Source organism: Melanotaenia boesemani, chromosome 7 (genome assembly GCF_017639745.1).
Source record: "Melanotaenia boesemani isolate fMelBoe1 chromosome 7, fMelBoe1.pri, whole genome shotgun sequence".
Lineage (NCBI taxonomy): Eukaryota > Metazoa > Chordata > Actinopteri > Atheriniformes > Melanotaeniidae > Melanotaenia > Melanotaenia boesemani.
The window spans coordinates 16,733,860-16,755,840 of record NC_055688.1 but is presented as its reverse complement, the minus strand read 5'-3'; the positions used below and the strand labels follow the sequence as shown (position 1 = coordinate 16,755,840).

At 37.7% G+C, this 21,981-nt stretch overlaps 1 protein-coding gene across 1 annotated transcript in view; it reads right to left on the bottom strand.

The window, feature by feature from the left end:
• The window catches only part of slit3 (slit homolog 3 (Drosophila)), a 267,486-nt gene that overhangs the window by 219,374 nt on the left and 26,131 nt on the right, over nucleotides 1–21,981 (bottom strand). Inside the window, exon 4 of the mRNA XM_041989715.1 lies at nucleotides 18,574–18,645. Coding sequence (XP_041845649.1) covers nucleotides 18,574–18,645 — 72 coding nt within the window. The remainder of the gene's footprint in view (nucleotides 1–18,573; nucleotides 18,646–21,981) is intronic.

Below are 21,981 nucleotides of genomic sequence, written 5' to 3'. Positions count from 1 at the left end.
AATCAGCTTTTTAGTGTTTAACTATGTATGAGAGGAAACACAAGTTTTTTCTTCAACTTCTGAAAACAGTTTAATATTAAGTTGTAGAATATTGTGTGATTGTTCACATGGATTTTTTTTTTTCTGCTTTATATTAAGATCTGTTTGTTTTGTTTTCTTCTTTTGCTTTGTTGCTGCCTCATGCACCAGTAGTCAATTAGTCATTATATAGCTGGTACATATACTCCCCCATTTTCCACTGACTTTGTTTATTGCATCAAGCTTTCCAGCCATTTGTATTCTTGGTCTGTTTGGTTATTGATTCCTGTTTGTTTCCTGTTTTTGTACTTCTTGTCCGCTGTGTTTTAACCAGCTGGTTTGGACTTTTGGATAGTTTATTGAACGGCCTGCTCCTGTGTCTGCTATGTTAAGCCTTACCAAAATAAACCAAGGAATTAGGATTTATAAGATGTCTGTGTTACTGGCTCCTGAGTCTATTTTTGGTATTCAGTCAACAAAAATGCCAGATATTTGCTTGTTTTAATTGCTCATTTGTTAACATATTTTTGTAGCAAACTAACAAAGAAAAAGCCTCGACGAACAATAGGAATTTTAAACTAAGAGCAATGAGCTCATATCATCAGTTAATGTTTACACATTAACTCTGTAACATTTTAGTCTATGTTGTTGCAAAAATAAATGGAAGATCTTAACCAAAATCTAAATTAGAAGTTTTAACATGCTGTCAGCTAAGGGCTTATGGCACACTTAAAAGACTTTCTTCCATTAATATATTGCTCATTCAGTGGAGAGAAAAAAAACAAACCCTCCTGCAGACATAACACACACAAACACACATTAAAGTGATCCCTTACAACACTGCCTAGACACCTTTCATAAAACAATGTGACCGCATGCATTGCACCCTCCAGAGGATGTACATCCATATGGTTCCCCCGTCTGGGTTTGTGTGTTTTCAGGCAAGTGTGGGTATGTGTGTGTTCACTCATCTTAATAACCCTACAAAGATGGTCTGATGAAAGCCACATGTCTGTGACTCAGACTTGATTCACTCAAAGGAAATATGAAAAAAATGCCAAATATACTTGAAGAGGGCAAAAATAAGATGCTATTAAAAGGGTGAAAGAGAAAGAAATCAAACCAGTTACCGGTTACAGCCACACGCTATAAAAACCTAGCTGCTGAGAGTCAATCTTGAATGCAAAAGCGATTACATAAAATAAAGAAAAAAACAAGAATGTTCTCTCATTTTATGCTTTAAACAATGTCCATTCTTATTAAAAGGGATTTTTTATGACACGAGCATTAATATGCTTGTGCACACTGATGTAACTCACTTTTGTGGAGTGATTTCATTGGCTACAAATGCACATGAAACCAGGCAAACTATCACACATTTGGTTGGTCTCTGGCTGGCAAAAGGCACTGAAGTGTAATACGATCCAACACATCCATGAACACATCCAGGATCAATGAGCACCTTGTCAGTCAAGTAACATGATGTGCCTCTACATATGTATATTTGTGTGTTTTTATATGTGGACATGTTCATGCTCTTGTCAGCCAACAGCTCATCAGCAGCATATCCAACACGCAGTAAAGAACAGATGCTGTGTCTGCTCCCAAAGAGTCACTTTTTTTTTTCCTTTTTGCTTCACCGAACAGTGTAATAAAACTAACATTTTGATCATGAACAGTTGTGGTGATGTATTGTTTCTTTTCCTTTTCCTCTGGACTATCAACAGACCGTCTGGGCAACTTCATTATCTTGTTGTAGCTAATGTCTTTAGGATTTGATGTAAAAATAACCATTGTAAGCCTTTTTACTTCAAAATAAGAAATCTTACAATAGACACATTAGATACAGTCCTACATCTAAAACAGTTGAGACATTGTCAATAATGTAAACATAACACACTATAATTAATGGTTTAAAGTTATTTAAACCAGAAATTTAACTAGAAGCACTCATGATGATGACTCAGACCCTATGACTTAGAAAAACCTCAAAAGGCCCAACAGTCCACATAGTTATCACGCCCATGCCAACACTCTTGTGTATACTTCAAGCTAATATCACTATCTTTTCCATCATCAGAATAGATGCAACATATTATTTAGAATCCCTGACCCTGGAAACACACCCTTAGATACCAAGATGAATCAAATGGCTATTATAGTCTTAGAGTTATTGAAGAAATTTGCATTTTCTCTAATGGTGGTAATCTGGGTTGGTTACAATCTGGGTTAGCTGTTAGTGAATTTAACGTCTAGATGTTATCTTATAATTTTATTTTTATTTTTTTTCCCAATGATTCTGGACATTACCTGTTGAGTTAGAAGCTGTAATGGCAAAATTATCCTTATCTTCCAGTAGTAAAGGAACCTTTAAACAAAAAAAGTCCTGGATCCAAGATGGTGATCTGGATCACCCTCAAAATGTCATCACTTGTTCCTTTTTTTTCCATTTCTCACATTTCCTGAAAATATAATCAAAATCCATTGCTAACAGACAGACAGGCAGACAAACCAAACCGAAAACATAACCACCCTGGCAGAGGTAATAACAGCAGAAAGCATATTAAAAGTTGACAGTGGGATATTAACTCACTGCATTTTCATGTACAGACTTTTGGAATCAGGGTTGTATGAGAAGAAACTACCAGCTTTGACTTGTGAAGGTCATGTGTGTCTATGGTAAGTAAATTCCACAAAATACTAATGACTAATACTAGAATGCTTGGTTTAAGCAACTAAATCTATTTATTTGCTGTACTTTTGTGTAAGTTACTTCATACAGAAAAGAGGTGAAACAGTAGCAGCCAGAAAATAGAAATACAGCAAACAGTGGCCATGACATCATGTCTTTAGTGACCACATGAAAGTGACCACCAGGCAGTGGGTGGTGTGGACTTTAGTAACTCTTTGCACCACTTGATGCCTTCAGCTGTTTACTTAGCTTCGCCTCCAGCTGACATAAGCTGACGCCATATTTATTTACTCTCCTTCTATTAGGTTATATTTATTTCTATGTCTAACTCTGTCATTTATTGAAGTGAATACAAAAACATGCTAAAATTTTCCCTTAAAAAAATGGTGGCATGCCTATGCTTTGCAACTGTTGGGGAACTTTAACCATGCTATGTCACTTAGCGCTTCCAGAAAGGGAAACAGGCCTTAGAAAAAGAACTCACTGGTGGCTTCAAGCTCTGTAAAATAGAAGACAAAAGTAAAAGTCAACTGTGTTTACATGAGCTGCAGCATAACAGTAATCCTGTTTTACCTGGTTCTTCTGAATTTGATGTGAACAAATGTACTCACCTGATTCCACCCTTTTCTGGAAAACATGTTAACAAGTATTTGTCTTGCTTGAGTAGGTGGAAGCAGCAGTTCTCAGGATATGTGAGCTGGTGCCTGAGGCCTATTTTGTGTCATTTTGAACAGGTAATGGAAGCGTTTAACACCACTGCAGTAAGTGTATGCTGAGCCTTTGTTTGTTTATGGAACTATAACAAATACCGATAAATACTTGGAAGAATGTAGTAAGAGATAGCTGACAGCTGCTCATACAGAATGCTTGAGTTCCAGCCAAACAAACATTTTGAATTGTGATCAAATGTTCAGATTATGAAGTTAAGACTGGGCTGGTCATTGTGTCTCTGTTATTCTTTTCCCTGGCATATCTTGATTGTCTATTCTCTACGTTGATCAGCTACAGCATTAAAACCATGGACTGCTAAAGTAAATAACCCTGATAATTTCTTCACTTTGCAACATTGGGTTCTGGTATCAGTGTGGATTTTTTTGACCACACATTTACCACTGTTGTAATCAAATACACCACTCCTTTGCAACGGCCCAGTGAGAGAGCAGCAGCCTCCCCCCAGCAGACAGCGTATCCTACCACACTCCATGAACTGCTCAGAAGTGGCTTGAGGAACTCGACAAAAAGTGCAAGATGTTTGACTAGGTCTCCAAAATCACAAGATCCAATCACGTTGCACATCTGTCAGAAGTGCCAGAAGTCACCGACTTCCCACCCCACAAGTAACAGGAACCAAATGATCTGCAGTCAAAATCCCAGGGGTCAGACACCACATGAACTCAGAGTTTATGTGTCCAAGCACAGAATTAATAACCTGCTGGTTATAATCTCTGTGGCATTTAAAGCATTCTGATTTCTTCATGCTTATGACAATACTGACGAGACAACTGTGGCTACTTTATACATAATATTAGCATATGACATTAACTGCAAACACTGAAATTATCTATTATAATTTAAAATTAATTCTTTAAGATCATTTATTGTAATGGAACAACCTCATGTTGAAAATATCACAGCTAAAAATGGGTTGTTTTTTTATATCCAGGATGTTTTCTGAACTTTTTGATTTGTGCACATTTGGGTTACTGTGTAAGAAAAATTGCAATGCTTGGGACCCATGTAGGCTCCCTGTCATTTTGATGATACACTTTAAATAAATCAGAAATTATGTCAAAGTAATTTACAGGTGATCTCTGACATGCAGCGTTAAAAGCGCATGTTTTCCTCTTCTGTGATTTTTTGCTTTAAATCCACTCTGTTTTTCTTTCTTACAATCTCATGATGAATCTCTCAACAGGTCATGCTATCCATCGCTTCTTTTCTTTTACTCATCTTCTCTTTCTCCATCTTCAAATGTGCCACAGTCTGCCTTCGTCTCATTTCTCTCTCTGATTTTGAGTCTGTTGTGATCATTTTCCCTCCCTCTCCATCTTTAGGTACGTCTCTCCATCTCCAAAATTTATTTATCTTTTGTCAGTGTTGTTAAGGGCCGCCGGCAGTTTATTGACATTCAGTGGTGGAAACAAACCTTTCCGTACATCAAACATCCCTCCGTCAGTCTACATCATCTCCTGCTGGTATTTGAAACTCCCTTTTCTTTCTCTTCCACTCAGTCAGTGTCTGTAGAACTCACTATTTACTGTTAGTAAAACAAATATCATCAATCTGGGATACACCAACAGCCTGTTCAGAGGATGTGTTCTTTTATTAACTTATTTATGGGATTACTTTAGTTATCAGCTTTCTAAATTAATATGCATACTAGCATGCACAGAAATATTTTAGCTAAATTTGGCAAAATTGACACCAATGCCATGTTTATATTAATGATATAATTAAAATGCTTATTATATATCACTGGATGTTGGAAAAGATGCATGCATCTCATTAACTCGATGCAGCTTTTCTAAAATTATACAAACAATTCTAAAGGTGAAGCCATAATTATAGTTAGAAAACAAGCAGACAAACTTGTTTGCAGTTAAAGGCTTAGAGTTTCAGTTGGTTTTAGTGTCACACTGTGTAAATACAGCATCACATACAAGCGAAATACATTCAGTTGGCAATATCCTCTATCTCTACCTCTACTGTAATCTCTGCTGAATTTCCAATGCATGTAGTAAAACAAATAGAAAGTTGGTAAAGTAGCACTGTCATAAAGTCGATTATAACTAATCTGTGACTGCTGGCTGTGAAGTTGTTCTGCTGTGTTATACTGGAGAAGCTGTGGTGACTTGATGACCTTATAAAGTAAAACTACAAATTAGTGGGCAGGCCACTGGAGCCTATTGTCTTTGAATAAAACAGGAACCTATCACAGGCATGCAGTGACACACACACATAAACGTGGCTCTACACCACAAGTGTGATGCAGCACTTGTAAAAATGACCAAACTTCAGGACGACAAGTTTACAGAGAACAATGCATAATGCAGAGCACTAACACTCTCTCTGTTGACCTCTCATTACTTTGTGTCTTTACTTTGATTTCTAATTAAATCATTTTTTAGAAACCTACATTTTTCGCAGCTTTCTGCTATTACGCTCTGTTTGGTGATGACAACATTTAAGTTCACGTCATTTAGTTTCCTTGCAGATATAAAAGACAAGGGGTATTAACAACAGCAAGGAAGCATCTGACAGTGGAAGATGCATTACTGTTTGCTTTAACCAACATCAGGAGCCAGAGTACAGACACATACTCAAACAATGCCCATACATAAACTCTAACACGTCAGTCAGCTAAGAATGCAGAAGCAGATGTTCGTCCTGAGCAAACACAAACAACAGAAGACGCAAATAAACCCTCTGACAGGTTATCTGATGTCTGTATGTCTTCCCCAGTTGGCAAACGATTTAACCTGACTAAATAAATAGTGTGAAACGATGTAAAAAATACGAGAATGAACTTTTCTGATTCACTTATTTAGCTCATACTAAGCAAATGAAAAGCAACTCTGTTTGCACATGCACAGCAGTGTTGTGCACAAAGTGTTGTCTACGTGCATTTTCAGCCATGACAAGAATTTTCAACCCAAACAAGATAAATCCTCATGTTTGTGACTTCATTTGAGCCACTTAGACAATCTGTCATTGCTTTTCAGGATCTTTAATTATCTTCCTTAACCTAAAAATAACAAATCTCCTCCACATGCCACCACTCAGTTACCATTTCATTCATTCTCCTGACAACATCAGCCCATTTTTCCATTGCAGTAGGCTTTTATTTGGGTAAGAACAGATTCAGCTGCCTTTTGACATTTTTCAAATAGATTTTCTTCTTGAAATGATTTACTTTTATTTATTTATTTTTGGTGATTATAAATATGATAATTATCCAGATATTTTCCAAGTGCAAAGGTGCAGCTCCAGGCCTTTTATAATATCTGAAAAGCCATTTTTGAGTGACTGGGGCTTTCTGTTTGTGTGTGTTAGGCTTACAGAGATAAAGATATAAAAAGATAAATAAACAGGGAAACTACACAGAGTGTGTCTTTTGAAATCTGAAGGGTTTTTTTTTGTTTGTTTGTGTTTGTATGTGATGTATAAATATATCTCTGCAGGTTTTCAAGTGGTTTGTGGTGTTCTGAATTTAGAGGAGGCCTGGTTGAATCTTTTCTAACCCCATTCATGTGGCTGACTCTCTCTCTGTCTCTCTCTCTCTCTCTCTGTTTGTGTGCGTTCCTGCTGACCATTTTATTTCCTCTATCTTCTATCTGCTCTTCATGACCTCGCAGTCAGAATTGTCCAAACTCAACTGCCTCTCTAATCAAAATGATTGTAAAGAAAAACCAACATCATAATAATAACAAAAACAGAATGCAGTGATTGAGAGAATTTTTGAAAACCAATTTCTTTGACCATATATCAAAAGAAAAAACACTACTTGTATTTGAATGCTCTGCAGCTCATGTTCTTCCTGTCTGAATTTGACAAGTGGTACACAAAGATGGACTTAGCTTTAAGGCTATGTTGTAGTTGCCAGTCTTCTTGGCAGCGGCTGTTGTTGTTAGCTGTGTTTATACTAATGTTTCAGCCTCAATATGGTCCTGATTTAGTTATGTTAAGCTGCTGCATATAGAAACTCATGCTGGTTATTTTTTACTGACTCATCTGATGATGTAAAAGCTTCCAGACTTAATTTTGCTCTGCATAGCCAGCATGTTACACCATAATTACAAACAGGAAAACCTTGATTTAGTAACTCTATGATGGTCACTGCATAACACTGAACTTTAAAAGGTAATTATCTCCAAAAGGTTCTGTGAACTAAATGAATTTAGGGATGACTTTGGAGGAGAAGATCTCTTGAATCCTTGAAAAAGTGATCTTCATTTTTCCTGATAGACACTGAAACAGAAGAAATATTACAAATACTTTTCTTGACCATATACTCATATGTTAAACACAGATGACAGTCTTTGCATGAAAGTGACAGCGAGACAAATGAGAAGAGAGGAAACAGCGACAGGACGGGGTTGTGTTTGCTTGTGTCTCTCCAAAATATGCAAGTCGATGTGTATATGTAGTGTTTCTGTGTGACAGTAAGACATGGAGTGTTTGTGGGTCATTCCCTCCATGTGTGTGTCTGTTTATAAAACTCTGATTACATCAGAGCAATAATAACAGTTTTGGTTCATTTGTAATAATCAGACCTCGCTTAAACAGTATAAATCATGAGTGTCGAACTGACAGACATGCATGCTTGCACATTCACTTGTAGCTCCATACACATAAAGAATAACCCTCTGGTCCCATACACATGTCTACATGTGTGTGTGTGCAAGAGAGACATTAGCCAGTCCCGGGTATGTAGTCTGTAGTCATAATAATGGACAACAAAGAGAGCAATGTAGACCTCCCACAAAGTTACACACAAACACTCGCAGACTGGAACATTTCCACTGGCGTTCATTCGCTAAACATTAATGACATTATAATATATGTATGCAGTGTGTTATAGTGTTTAAAACTGGTTTATAACTCAAGAAATCAGCTTGTTCAAACATGTTGATACTTCAGAAAACTGTCTTTTAAGTTTGTTTATATTAAATTCCCATTTTTAAAAAAGGCACTTCATTACTTCAAGCTAACACCAACACCCCCCCCCCCCCAATATATATATATCTATATATATATATAGATAGATATACAGTCGGATGAGTTTTAGACAAGAGATATTTCACCCCTATACCTTTTTGTGCCATCAAGGGTTGTGGGGTACTGGACAAGAAGATAGTTACACTTAGACAAGACTTCAGTCTATATCCGAAATCCACACAAAGACAAACAAAAACACGCTTGCATTACCTCCTTGGATCATTTTATTGGTTTGGGACTTTGGGGCGTTAAGCCAAAGTTTTCTAAAAGAACCCATACAAACACGCAAAAGGGACTCAAGCTGAGAGTGGAACCAGCAAACTTGCTAGTACTAACCACAACACCACCATTCAGCCATTTTTAGTAATCAATATATCAATAACAACATCACCAAACACTTCAAAATCACATCAGTTTATCCCTTCTAATGAAACACTTCTTGTTTCAATAAGGTTAAAAATAGATTTCGAAATATTATGGCTTCAATAACAGGCAAGTCAACAATGTGGTTGCTCTGTTGACAGCTGAATGGTTTCAGACAGCTCTATTGCCACTTAGCTGATATTCAAATAGCAATTCCACTGCAAAGCTAAAATTTTTATATCCACAACAAACATTTTCAACATAGTCTTTTGTTTCCTTGTTTTTTTTTTTTGTTTTGTTTTGTTTTATTGTCAGAAGAGATTTGGTTTAAAGGAAACATTGTGTGCAGATATGAGGCAGGACATTGACTTTGGTAACCTGCAACCTGCATCAAAGTCAAGTACACCACTTGTCAATCAATTACAAACTGGGTTTCTCCCATTTTAACTAAAAAGCAAGTAACTCTGCACAAATACTCTTTTAAAGATTCTTTTTTATGAGAAAGTCCTAAAAACACATCATTATAACATCATGGTGATAAACCATAAGTCCCCTCATGCTTTAAAAAAACAAAAAAAAGAGAGACATTGAGAATAACTGCGTCTCTGACAAACTGAAAAACAAATTATACATAGGACAGTGATAATGCAAATAAAGTAAGAAAATTTGTTCTTGGTTGATTATTTTAAATCTTATACTTTTGGAAAGCCTGCCTATTCCCCCTTTTAAATGATGTCACATTTGCAAAGAAAATGCAACATGGGATGAGCAACAGAGTTGAGTATGTGGGTTGCACCCATGAAAAAGTTGTCTGCCAGTGCCAAACAGCTTATTCTGCTTATGTCTGCCATGATTAGCCCTGCCCTGTCAGAACTCCAAAGAAACTTCTTCTGAAGTCAGTTATACGCACAACACTGCTCAACCTCCATCTATGAACATCTTATTGAAGTATGTAGAATACAGTACAATGTGCTGTAATAAACCTGTATTGCTAATATTTATTCTGGTCAGTAAGCAACTGACCAACTGGTTTTCAACTGGAGCAATGTGAGCTGGTACGTGATTTCCAGCCCTAAGTTCCAACTTCCAAGGTTAATGGAACACAGCATTACACACATAAATACACACAGGACCAGGCCAAACTCCAGTTTCCAGATTCTAAAATATCCTTTAGGAAAAATAAAGCCTCTCAAATAAAAGCCAGATCATTTGTCTGTTGTGTAAGGGGGGAGGAAAAAAGGGCAACAATCAACAAAAGCTGTTATTTTTTGCTCTCATTCAGTGACTATTAACCTATTTTTCCCTACCAGACACCCTTAATCTTCCTTGTCTCTTTCTATTCTGTCTTTTCCTTTTCCCCTTTTCCCTGTCTTCACCTGTTTGCTCCTCTTTCCTCTCCTCCATTTCACCTCTCCATACGTCTCCTGTTCTCCCTCACCTCTCTTCATCTTTCCCTCTTCCCATCTTCTTCCTCCACCTCTTCCAGCTTTCCAGAATGCCGAGTCTGTTTTTGATTAGCATTCTCATGTAAACTTAAATTGTGATTAAACAAACACTGTGTAAGTGTGCTTGGATCTGTGTCAAGGTTGCCTCCTCTTAGATACAGGTACAAACTGGCACACATACGCTCATGCACGAGCGAAACCAGACATATTTATATGGAAAGACATTTACAAACAAAACACAAGACGTATACAAACATGCAGCAAATTTGCAGAGGAAGGAACACAAATTATTCAACTATGTGATAACTGAACACATGAGCAAACAGTTGGGCACATATGGTGCATTCATACAAATATACTCACTAATTGCACGTATTAATGAGTTTAAGCACACAGATACACACACACACATACTTGTATATACAGTATACTCCTGAATACACATCTAATGGCTGCTAGGATAAGCAGGTCAACAGGAAAATCTGACAGTTGTACCCTAAGTGTATGTGTACCAGAAACTTCATGGCTACAACCCCTGTTCAAATCACCTTTATATGTGAAGTCAAATTACTACCACATGCAGTCTCTGCGCTATTTCAGTGCAAACATATAAAAATTCCTTCTCATATAAAAAGAAAAAAAAATCTACAGGCAACCAGCCTCCCACAAACTTTTCATAGGTTTTGTCCCTGCGGCGGATTAGCTAACTGGCTAGCTGCTAAAGTAGGCAGCTGAAAGGGAAAGGTGTTGCTGCTGTGAACTTTAAAACCGACGGGGTGGTGTATTCTTAACCACTCTGGCTTGTTTAATTCACACATCATCCACATACTGCAGGAAGACACACGTTAGCATGCACACATAGTTTTGGCAAAAAGTTGTAAATAATTAATGTTTCTTGCTTACAAATGTGTTCATCCAGGGGGGCAAAACCTCATCTGGCAGTCATATGATTGTAATAAAAGTTCTTAATAGATTTACCATTTTTCTATATTTAGCTAAATCTTTTTGACTCAAGAATGATATGACTCACTCAACAAATGCTCTTTCATAGGGTTGACATAGGCTTGTGTAAAAGGTCTACTGACAATATTCCTGAATGACTGCACTGTCATCGCTGTTTCGGGGCTTGGCTCTGCCAAACTAACCAGCAGTGATTTCTGCCTCTGCTAGTTCCACACACTGCAAGGAAATCCATTTTTAGGAAAATTTCAAGGGCAGAAATCAATATGAAACCTGTTTTTTATTTGTGTTCATCCTGTGTATGCATATGTACATTGATAGAGATCAAAAAGACATACAAGATGACCAAATGTTAGCAAACAGCAGCGCCAGTAAGAAAAATATACAAAGGTCAAACACAAACTAGTTATTAAAAACCTTCTTATGTCTATATGTGAGAAAGGCTTTGACTTTGAAAAAGATACTTTCTTGATCAACCAGCCACATAAAGAAGTAAATAAAAGCAAAAATAAACAACACATCCACTAAACAGCATGGAAACACAAAGAATAGGTTAAAAAGGGATTTTTTAGACAGCATAACAGAACGAATTAAAGTTCTTGTGGCATAACCAAATTTCCCAAATTATCCCAATATCATTTTTTCTCTGCATTTCTTTTTGTCTTTCTTGGTTTTGAGTATCTTTGCAGCGTGTATTTATCTAAATATGTCTTTGGACAAAATCACACTGCCGTCTGGGCTGTGGGAAACGCACACGCGCACACAAGCCACTGAGATCAGACTTATTTTAGAAGAGCTCTAGTTGAGTTCTGTTTAAGTCCTCCCCTCCCTGACTGCAAGATAATATGACTGTGGGCCCTGTGGTGCAGCTCTATCCTGGAGACTATGAGTCTTCTGTTCCTTTATAATCCCAAAACTGCTTAGATTTTAACTTAACAGCATGTTTTCTCTTGATTTATGAAGCAATTAAATCCAGCAAGATTTTAAATCTGACAGTAGGGAGGATTGATAAACATGTTTGAAATGCACAGACAGTTTACTGGTGTGTATAGGCCCTGTTGTGCAGCTGCGTGTCAGGTCCTACAAGCCTTGTGGTGCAGCTGCATACCATGGTCCGTACATCTGAGTCATATTTAATTATTAGGAAGCTCAGTCGTGGGTGTGTAGTATAAAGTCTGCAACGCACCAACACAGACACAACAACCGACGAGCAGACGCACACATCAACATCCAGAGTCTGTGGTGTTAAATCAGCAGGAGAGGTGGCGTGAGAGAGAGCTGTGTGTGCTTCTGTGTGTTTGTGTGTTGGAGATCTGTTTGTTTCTCTCCAGGATCCAGTGGCGTGAAAACCAAACAAAAGGTCTGGAGCCTAGTAACAAGAAAACAGTCTTATGATTCCTGACAGCAGTATAAACATCAAGGCAGTTTGTTGTTTCCATGTGGGTGTGTGTCACAGAGAGAGAGGGCTTATGAACAAATAAGAATGTAAATAAATATAATAAAACATAGCTGATAAGTTATAAAAGCTTGCATGTACCATCACCCTCTTGGACCATTCCTACCAATCATTACTGACGTGCTTTCTGTCACAGCCAATCACAGGACATGCAGGGTGCAGCCACTTCCTGTAACACTAACCTTAACATTCCAGCAGGCAAACTACAGCAGTCGCCTCTAAATGGACAATTAGCCAAGATTAAAGGCAACCTTCTCATCTTTCTCCATTAACTTAATTATGAGGAAAAGTCATCTCAAATGACCTCCGGCCCCCACCCCCACCCCACAGTCCTCATTCCATTCTCTGCCTTGCTCCTCAACCCCCTGAATTAATCAGCATGTTTTATTTACAGTAACATTGAGGGTTTTGACTAAACTTGTACATTGAGAGCTCCAATGAAGCATTTGGAGGTTAAAAGCCTAGCACAAGGGTAGCCTAATGGTTCCAATGGGCCTAATTAACATCTAGTCATCAGTGTCACAGTTTAAATGGGCAGCCTTCCAGGTCTTAATCTGTTGACCATTAGACTCATGCAAATGATTTTTTCTTTTCACTCATTCACTTTCCCAAAGCAATCCATTTTTGTTTTTCAGATGTTTATTTTGGGCCATTACCCTGCCTGGTCTGCAGTGAGTGAACAAGTAGGGATTAAGTATCATTCTCAAGGACACTTTGAATGAAATCCAGCATCTTCCCTCTGGACATAAACTTGTTTTCTTTCCTTTAAGCCTAAAAAAAACCTTTTAGTCCTAATGTTTGACTGCTGATGTCCTGCTGTTGTGCAGTTTATGGAGTGCAGCGAAGGCATCAGGGGAGCAGAGCAGCATTATTAGAGCAAGCAAAGCTGAAAACTAAAAAGGACAGGATTTTATAAGCTTTTCTACTCTTGGACATGTTATCCAACTGAAATCTGACAGATTCTTGGGTAAGATGAATGCTTACCTTAGCTTCTTTTTTATTCTTTCTTAATATTTTCCAGAATAGTGCATTTGCCAATTCACCATATAAATCTATTTTATATTAAATGTACATGTTTTATAATACAAGGATCTAAGCAATGTGAGCATTACATTCTTGAATTCTGATGAGAAACTTTGTGCAAGTAAAAAAGTAGGGTTTAAAGACATCCTGCTGATTAATGTACATTTCAAAAGCTACAAATATATCCATTTGCAAACATAACCCACTTTTAATTAAGGGGTATGTTTTTGTTTAGGAACTGAACCCATTCGTAAATCTAAGTTAAGCACAACAACTTTTTTTTAACAATGACTTGACAAAGCTTTTTTGTCAAGTTATTGATTGTATTTTAATACATTACTGAAAAAATACTATCCATCCACTCCCATTTTCTTTATATTTTGCTTTCAGGATATCAAGCTTAGGTAAAAGCCTTTTCTTTGGACATTGGTCTTTTTCACACACTTTGATTGCTGACCACTTTTAGAGGAAGCCTTTTTGTTCTTTGTTTGTGAAACCACTTAACTCTGACCTGTGTATCATTTAAGCAATTAAAAAGGCAAGTGCCTAACTCAGGACATGAACCACAGCTTTCCTCATTTTTGTATGCATTAAATTTGCTTCAACACAGCCATTCCAAAAGAGCTATAAGAAAAAAGGTGCACAGTGTGTCCTTAAAAAGGGACCTGAGAGATCCATCTGGCCCATTAAATAATCCATCAACTGGTCACTAAAGCCTCATCAGAAATGGTATACAGGAAACATGGCTGTCAAGACGTCCTTATTAAGAATAGGAAACAGGGAAAAAAGATTGAGGTATGCCAAATGACACAGGCATTGGACAGAAAATCAGTTCTCATAGAGCGATGAATCTTCCACAGACTGTGATTTTTGCACAGTAGAGTGTACCCATATTCCTGTTTGAAACAAACAGTCCCATCTACCCTTGAAGAGAAAGTAATTAGGTTGTCTCACTGTCCATAAGTGTTAAAACACAGTCAAAGATCACCTTCTTCATTATGTAATACTCATCATTTGAGGCCCTACTAGAGCAGTATTAGTAAAGGAAAGGGGAAACGTCTCTTTAGTCTGACATAACTCCCATTTCCATCTTCCTTGCGGCCCCTCAAACCAATCAAATGTAACCTAAGCTGTTTTAATGGAAGAGAATGATGTTGTTTCATGAGTATTGCTGGCTGTAAACCAGTGCTGGTTCAAATGAGCAGAAAGTACACTCAGAGTCTTTGCATGCAACACACACACACATGCTTTCACAAGCTTGCGCACTACAAGTATGCACACACATGAAGAAACTCCCAGAGGAGAAAGCGCAGATAACAGGATGAGGCTCTGTCCGGGTCAATGTTATTAGACATGACACGAACAACCATCAAGTCACTTAGCAAAGTAAACCTTTATGACAGTGTGATGTGCACTGAGGTAGTAAAGCCCTCTAACCAAAGGATTGCGTTTTTCTTCTAAGTTAGCATGAATTTGTTGTATTACAAACCAGGAATTCACTGCGTTCTTAGTTATCGCATTTTACTTAAAGTTTAAGCTTAAAGCGTGTAGTCGTGTGTCTGTGTGCATGTCCTGTGAGGCCACAGTCTCTGTAAACTGTTAGGGGGGAGGGCACAGCCACAACTACACACAGCAAAACCCAAAGACTCCAGTCAACAATCCATTTATCTAACCATACCTGTTTTTGCTTTCTCTCCCTTAGCAGTGCCTTCTAAATTATATGATCTTTCTACCCATCTCAAAGCCTTCATCCTCCACCAGCATCCTTTCATCAATCTCCCTCACTTCACGGCCTCATCTAAATCCTTAACATACATTTGTGAAACATTCCTTAACCACATTCAGTGCAAAATTAAAATTACTTTAAACAAATTCAACCTCTTTGCCTGGTTTGTATATTTGGTTTAGACCAGTAGGATAAAAGACTGCTAAACGCTACAATCCAGTTTGATACATCTTGTCCTTACCTCTACTCACCCTCCTCAAGAGCAAACCCATGTTTTTTTTTATTTGTTTTGTTTTTTTCTTTCCTTAATACTAGTCCAGATCCCTCCCACTCCTCCTTTCTCCAAACCTCAGACCACACTGCTTTAATAGGAGGGTTAGGAGGTAATTCCTATCACACTGCCATCATTTAATATCTAACCAAGGCTGACAGAGAGGAAGGTTACGAACCCAAACCAGAAAGCCACCAGCAAACCTCCTTGTCTCCTCCTTGGTACTCTCCTGCTGTTACCCCCTCTCTTTATGTCTCCTTCCCTCTGACGTTTTGTCTCTCTTTTCCTCTTTCTCTTTTTACATTATTGCCACTCTCTAGTTTTGCAAAAGATAGGGAAAAGAAGCAGTGAAGAACCAGAGAGAAAATGACTAAATTGGAAAGTAATAGGAGTAAGAGGAAACTCCATACACTGTAATTTGGATTGTGCTGATGGCAAAGTGAGGACATAAAGAACATGAGATTTATAACGTTAAGTTTGGAACAGTCTCACCCTTTCCACTTTCCTGAGTTGTCTGAGAGGTCTGAGGGGATCCATATTCAACTGGTGATAAATAAGCGCTATCGAGACCAATTAAGGGTTTTATAGAAGAGTAAGCCAGGATGTGGAGAAAATCAGGCCGTCACTCAAGAAGAACAAGAAAAAGGGTTGGAAAAAAGAAATAAAACAATGGGAGTATGTGTAAATGTGTGTGATGGAACACTTGTGTTTGCAAATGTCACTGTGTGTGTCCCCGACGTTCACATGAGGGGGGTTTGATTGTGTGTGATCCTAGAAGCCACAGTTGACGCAAATGACAATTTGCTCTCAGCCATAACAGTCTACTTTGCTGTCTTTAGCAACACATCACCACAAATATATGAAACACACAATCAGCCCCATCCAGATTTTTTATTACATGCTTCCCAGTAAGCACCCCACCAAGACCATTTCATCTTTCTGTGGCTTTTATACAATATATCACACACTGAACGTGCTGCAGAAAATAAACATCAATTCATTTTCTTATTATAGACCATTATTACTGAAACTGTACTTCCAGTCCAATTTTATTTGTAGGGCACTTTATAAACAACACTGTCAACCAGTGTACACAACAAAGGTCAAACACAGCAAAGGTAAAATTCATAATAACTCCATAATATTTGCTGACTTTGGTAGCCATTCAACTTTATTTGAAACAGGAAGGACTTGTTAGGCTAAAGTGCGTGTTGACACTTTGACTGCAGTCAATCTCCAAAATGTCAGCTCTACACAAAATTAAAACTAGCTTGTTTTATCTGGCAGTAAATCTAGACAGCTCCCAGAAATTTTATGTAAAGAGGCCCTGAAGTAACAAAAGAACATGTCATGCTTCCATCTGACTGAAAACCTTTAACATGATGAAATATTTAGATGCATATTTGATTGTTTCTTAGATTTACTGTTTTGTGTCATAGCCTATTTATTTCTTTTCCTTTTGTTTTTTCTTCTTTTTTTTATACAAATAAACCATTTTATTCTGATGCATTTATCCTTCACTTTTTACCCAATTCCTATTTTGGCACTACATACAAAGAAAATGTCTATAATTTAAATAAAATAAAAGGTATAACAGATGCTGTGTAAAACTTTTAGCTTACTTGTACTTTGACCCTTGCAGTTTGTATCATCAAGAATCCACTTCAACATTTCTGCCAGCAGTTTACTTTCACTAAAAAGTAATTAAATCATTTTACAGGAAAAATATTTGCATCACTTTGGATTTTGAAACTGACAGCTACTGTAAATGTTGCAAAACAAAGTTTATGTTAGCCATCATTCTCTGCAGCGAGTCCGTGTGTGCACTTATCAGACTAAGATTTTAAAGCTTTAATTGGATAAAATTTGTAGTTTTTTTTTTTTTTTTTCAATTTGTGAACTAAAACTACAATAATGTACAAACACATAAAGACATGCACAGAAGATTATATCTTTTAAACACAGAAGGGCTCTAATAACTTTGGAAGAATTCTGTCTCATGGAAATAATATAACAGAAACAGAGATGTTTAATGTCTCAGAGTTGGTATGTTCAGCCCAAACTGTCACAGCTCTTTTTTATATTATTCCTTTTTATATGCTCAAACACAATATCATATATAAGTCATATAGCAAAATTAGCAACAATATAGTGCATACAGACATATGCATGATATATAAGCTATGGAATGCTAGCAATAATCACTTTAGACACACAATCATCCACCTACAAATGTACAGTCAATTCCACGAGTTTCTCTTGAAGGCAGCCCAATGTAAACAGCTATTAAGTTTAAAAGGTGTTTCAACCTTCAACCTAAGCTGACAGAGACTCTCTAAGGATAGGAGAGCTTGAGTGGAAAGAAAGAGTACAGACTGAGAGAAGAGGGAAGAAAAGGAGATGGTTTAGATGCACCAGTGGCCCTGAAACACACAGAAAGAGAGAGAGAGAGAGAGAGAGAATGTCTGCGAATCTGAGATGAAAAAGAGAAGAGAAGGAGGGCAAGTGGGAGTCTTTACTGCATCAGCTTGACCTGCCCCTACACCCAGAAAACTCTGGGAAAACTCCATATTCCTGAATAAAAATTCCACATCAGTCCAAGCAAAACATTCACTCCAGGCACACTTTCACCTTTTTAAACCTTCCATACACACACGCACATCTGACACTCATAGTCGTTTCACCTCTCGACAGGAGCACAGAGCAGCACTGTGCCACCTGGCACAAGACCTGAACCCTCAACCTGGAAGAAAGTCCTGACATCGCACCACGGCCATGTTTTCAAAAAGGATCATGTAGCACATCAAAAGAGACAGAAAAGGAGGAAAAGAGGGATAGTGGGAGATTTTTTTAAATACATTGTAGTTGGAGAGTTGCAGAAAACAGTACAAATGTACTTACACTCGTCCCAGTTTGGGGTTGGACTGGAAGAGAAGCTCTGGAAGAACCTGGAGTTTGTTTCTGTTTACACGTCTAAAGGATGACAGAAGCAGAAAAATGTAAGAAAATGGGCAAAAGTTAAAAAAAAAAGACACTTTAATACATCACTTACATGTCTTTGTGTTAACTGAACAATTACAACACAGCTGACTGAAACACCTTAAAGTCAGAAGGTTGAAACTCATGAGAACATTTGTGGTTTCCTGTGATCATGGCCTAAAGGTTATCAAGTTGTGTGCTGTGTGTACATCAGGGATAAATTATAGTTCTCTAAGCACTATACACCAGTATTCTCTGTCCTCCTGGCACAAACTGACTGGGCTGTGAGAGCAGAAATGGTATTAAGCTCAATTTATTTCTGATAAGACAGAAATGTAAGAACTTTGCCAAAGATATCAGTTTGTTCATATGTCTTAGATAAATAAAACTAGTGACTTATTAATTTCTGCACTAGACCACTAAATGTCCGGTGTACACGTGGCAAACATGTACGCTGATGTTTCTAGAAAAATGCTGTAGTGACAAACTCCAAACTTATTTGAAAGATTAGAGCATTGTGTGAACAGAAAAAGTATAATTTCTTTTTGATTAAATGCAATCGGCTAGTTTCAAGAAGGTTTTATGAAACATTTCACAATAAATTAGGTTTGTTCCCACAGAAAGAGCTTCTCAGAGAGGCTGGGTTGCACAGCAGAGACCATAAATCAAGATTGAAAAAACTCCAACAAATTTGTGGCTTTTATCATAGTTGAACATAAATGATAAATGATCAATTATGCAAAGTATCTTTGTATGCTTGAGGACTCACAGCTTCTGAAAACTATTATCTGGGAGCAGACTTTGTTGATGCAGCCACACATGCAAGGTAAAACTCTACTATGAAAAAACAAATAAAACAGATAAAAGATACAGAATCCTTTCTCTTAGCTTGAGATCTCTCAAGATAGCGCAAACTAAATTGGAAAACCGGACTGCAGTCTAAAAAAAAATCAGTTTACAATCTTCTCAGGAGGTGATGGGCTTCAACTTCTGGGTGAAAGAGGAGAGAAATCGTACAACTTAAAAAGTCATGGTTATGGCAGAGAATTTTTGCACATGGAATGGGTAACTTGCGTATGTGTAGTAAATATCACATGTTATTGGTCTCTTATCTAATATGCTGCCATCTCACTTTAAGAGAGAGCTAAATTTAAATTTTTAATATACTGCCCTTGTGATATTTGAATAAACATTAGGTTTAAAACATTTGCTGCATTTGTTTTCTACTACATAAATGTTTTAAAACCAATAAACCTTCTTATACCAAGTGTCTTCATGTGTTTTACAAATACATAGCTGGTGTTCAGATAGATAAGCATAAAAGGAACACATGGTAATTATTCACAAATAAATGAGAAGCAGAGACTGACAGAAGAGCAGTGGCCAAGAGAAAATGAATGTGAAATGAAAGTCAGAGATGGAGTGTGCTGGGGTGAAAGATACGTATCCTCGAGTGTGTATGCGCACAGAAGAGAGGTGGGGTTGCCGAAGTAGAGATAGATGATGACGGCGTGAGCGGAGGGAGAGAAAGTGTTATCAGGCTACCAAAGAATTTGGCTGAGAAATGAGGCGTGGACAGGAAAAAGAAAAGAGAAGGAGGGTGGAGGGTTACAGGGTCACAATGCAGAATTTGTGCTGGAGAAGACACAGACACGAACCTTTAACCCTTTCTGATAATGATAAAAGGACCCTGATTTTCACTTCTACCTTTGTGCACCAACAGACAAGAATTGTGGTAAAAAAAGAGACATCCATGATCTGAAATAACTGACTGCTGCTTTTACAAAATAACTAGAAAAGAACATGAGCATGAACTTTTACAATAACCATCATCATGGCATATTATTAATTATATCTGATATTTCACTGTGTTTTGACCAATTCTATGACTTTATAATATATGAGCTGACATAAATGAATGTTCTCACCCTGGGGGTTGACTAGTTAAGCTCCATGTTTTTCACATTGTGACTCTATAAATCACACAGACTCAACAGCAGGACCTCTCACCCCTCACCTTTCACCCTGGCAGGCAAAAACATCAGGGAACTGTCAACTTAGCATTTTAAAAAGCATTTCACTATCACTTGAGTAAAAGTCAAAATGTATGAAATGTCTTCCTAGTATAATCACATGTATTTATTTTTTGTAAGCAATGTCGGTCTGTACTTGATGAAATACATAAAAATTTGATAAACAGAGTTTAGTTACTTTGTAAGACAGCTGGATTATTGCAAAGTCCACAAGATCACAATCACAGGACGGTGGTGGCTTCTGCAGGGGTTAATAAAAACGCTTATATTAGTTATACCAAAATAAGGAAAACTAAAGTGTCTGTTTTTCTTTTTTCACTTTCCAGCCAGCTAGCTTTGGAAACATTGATTTTTCTAACTAGGTCTGCTTTCATTTATTTGGATGAAGCTCATCCATTAAAGACAGTAATACACAGATGGTTTATCCAGTACTTGCCAAGTACTTGCTTAGTTTCCCACAAAAGTTTCACAAATGTCTCTGTGTGTCAAACCACTTGGCATAGCAGGTTAAAAAGTAAATAAGGGCTCCAATAAAACGAAAGAAATCTAAATATAACGCCATACCATACATTCATTTTGGAAAATAATCTGACATCAGAACAGTATGGCCCCTTTAGGAATAGTTGAGCTGGAGAGGAGTCACCCCCAATTTATACCAGGTGCGTGTGCATGTGCAGCCTCCACAGCTATTTGAAACTGTTTTAGTCAATTAGTTCACACTGGGTGCACTGCAGTGTGTTTCAGAAGCAGCCGAGAAGTGCCTTGTTGCGGCTCTCAGTTAAACATACATGGCAAGTCGATTTTTGACGGAGCACACGTCCAAAACTAAACAAACTCAGCAGTTCAGACAGGGGCAGACAGGAAATCAGCAGTGTAAAAGCTTCCGGAAATTTTCAAAATAAAAGCCCCTATAGAGATTTGCTGAACCATGTAAGCATTACGTCATTAATTTGTGGGATTGTGTGAGTGTTTTTTCTTTTCTCATCATGGACGATGAGATGTTTATCCTGGAAGTGGAGAATCACAAGATTCTCCACTTCTCCTGTGATCTCCTATGGGCACTCTGCACCTGACATGCTCCCAGTGTGGACTGACATGCCACAGGGGTCCAACCAAATTCTTGCAAACTTCACAAGATCACAATCACTTGCACCCGGTGTAAATTGGGGGTCCGAGCAGTAGGGAAGGAAGGGGGAATGTCAGAGCAGAGAAAGTAGCTGTGAGAAACTGCCAAGTTTCCAACAAGTTTTAGCAAAAAACACCACACAGCTCTACTAGTTACTGCAGAGTCCAGTGT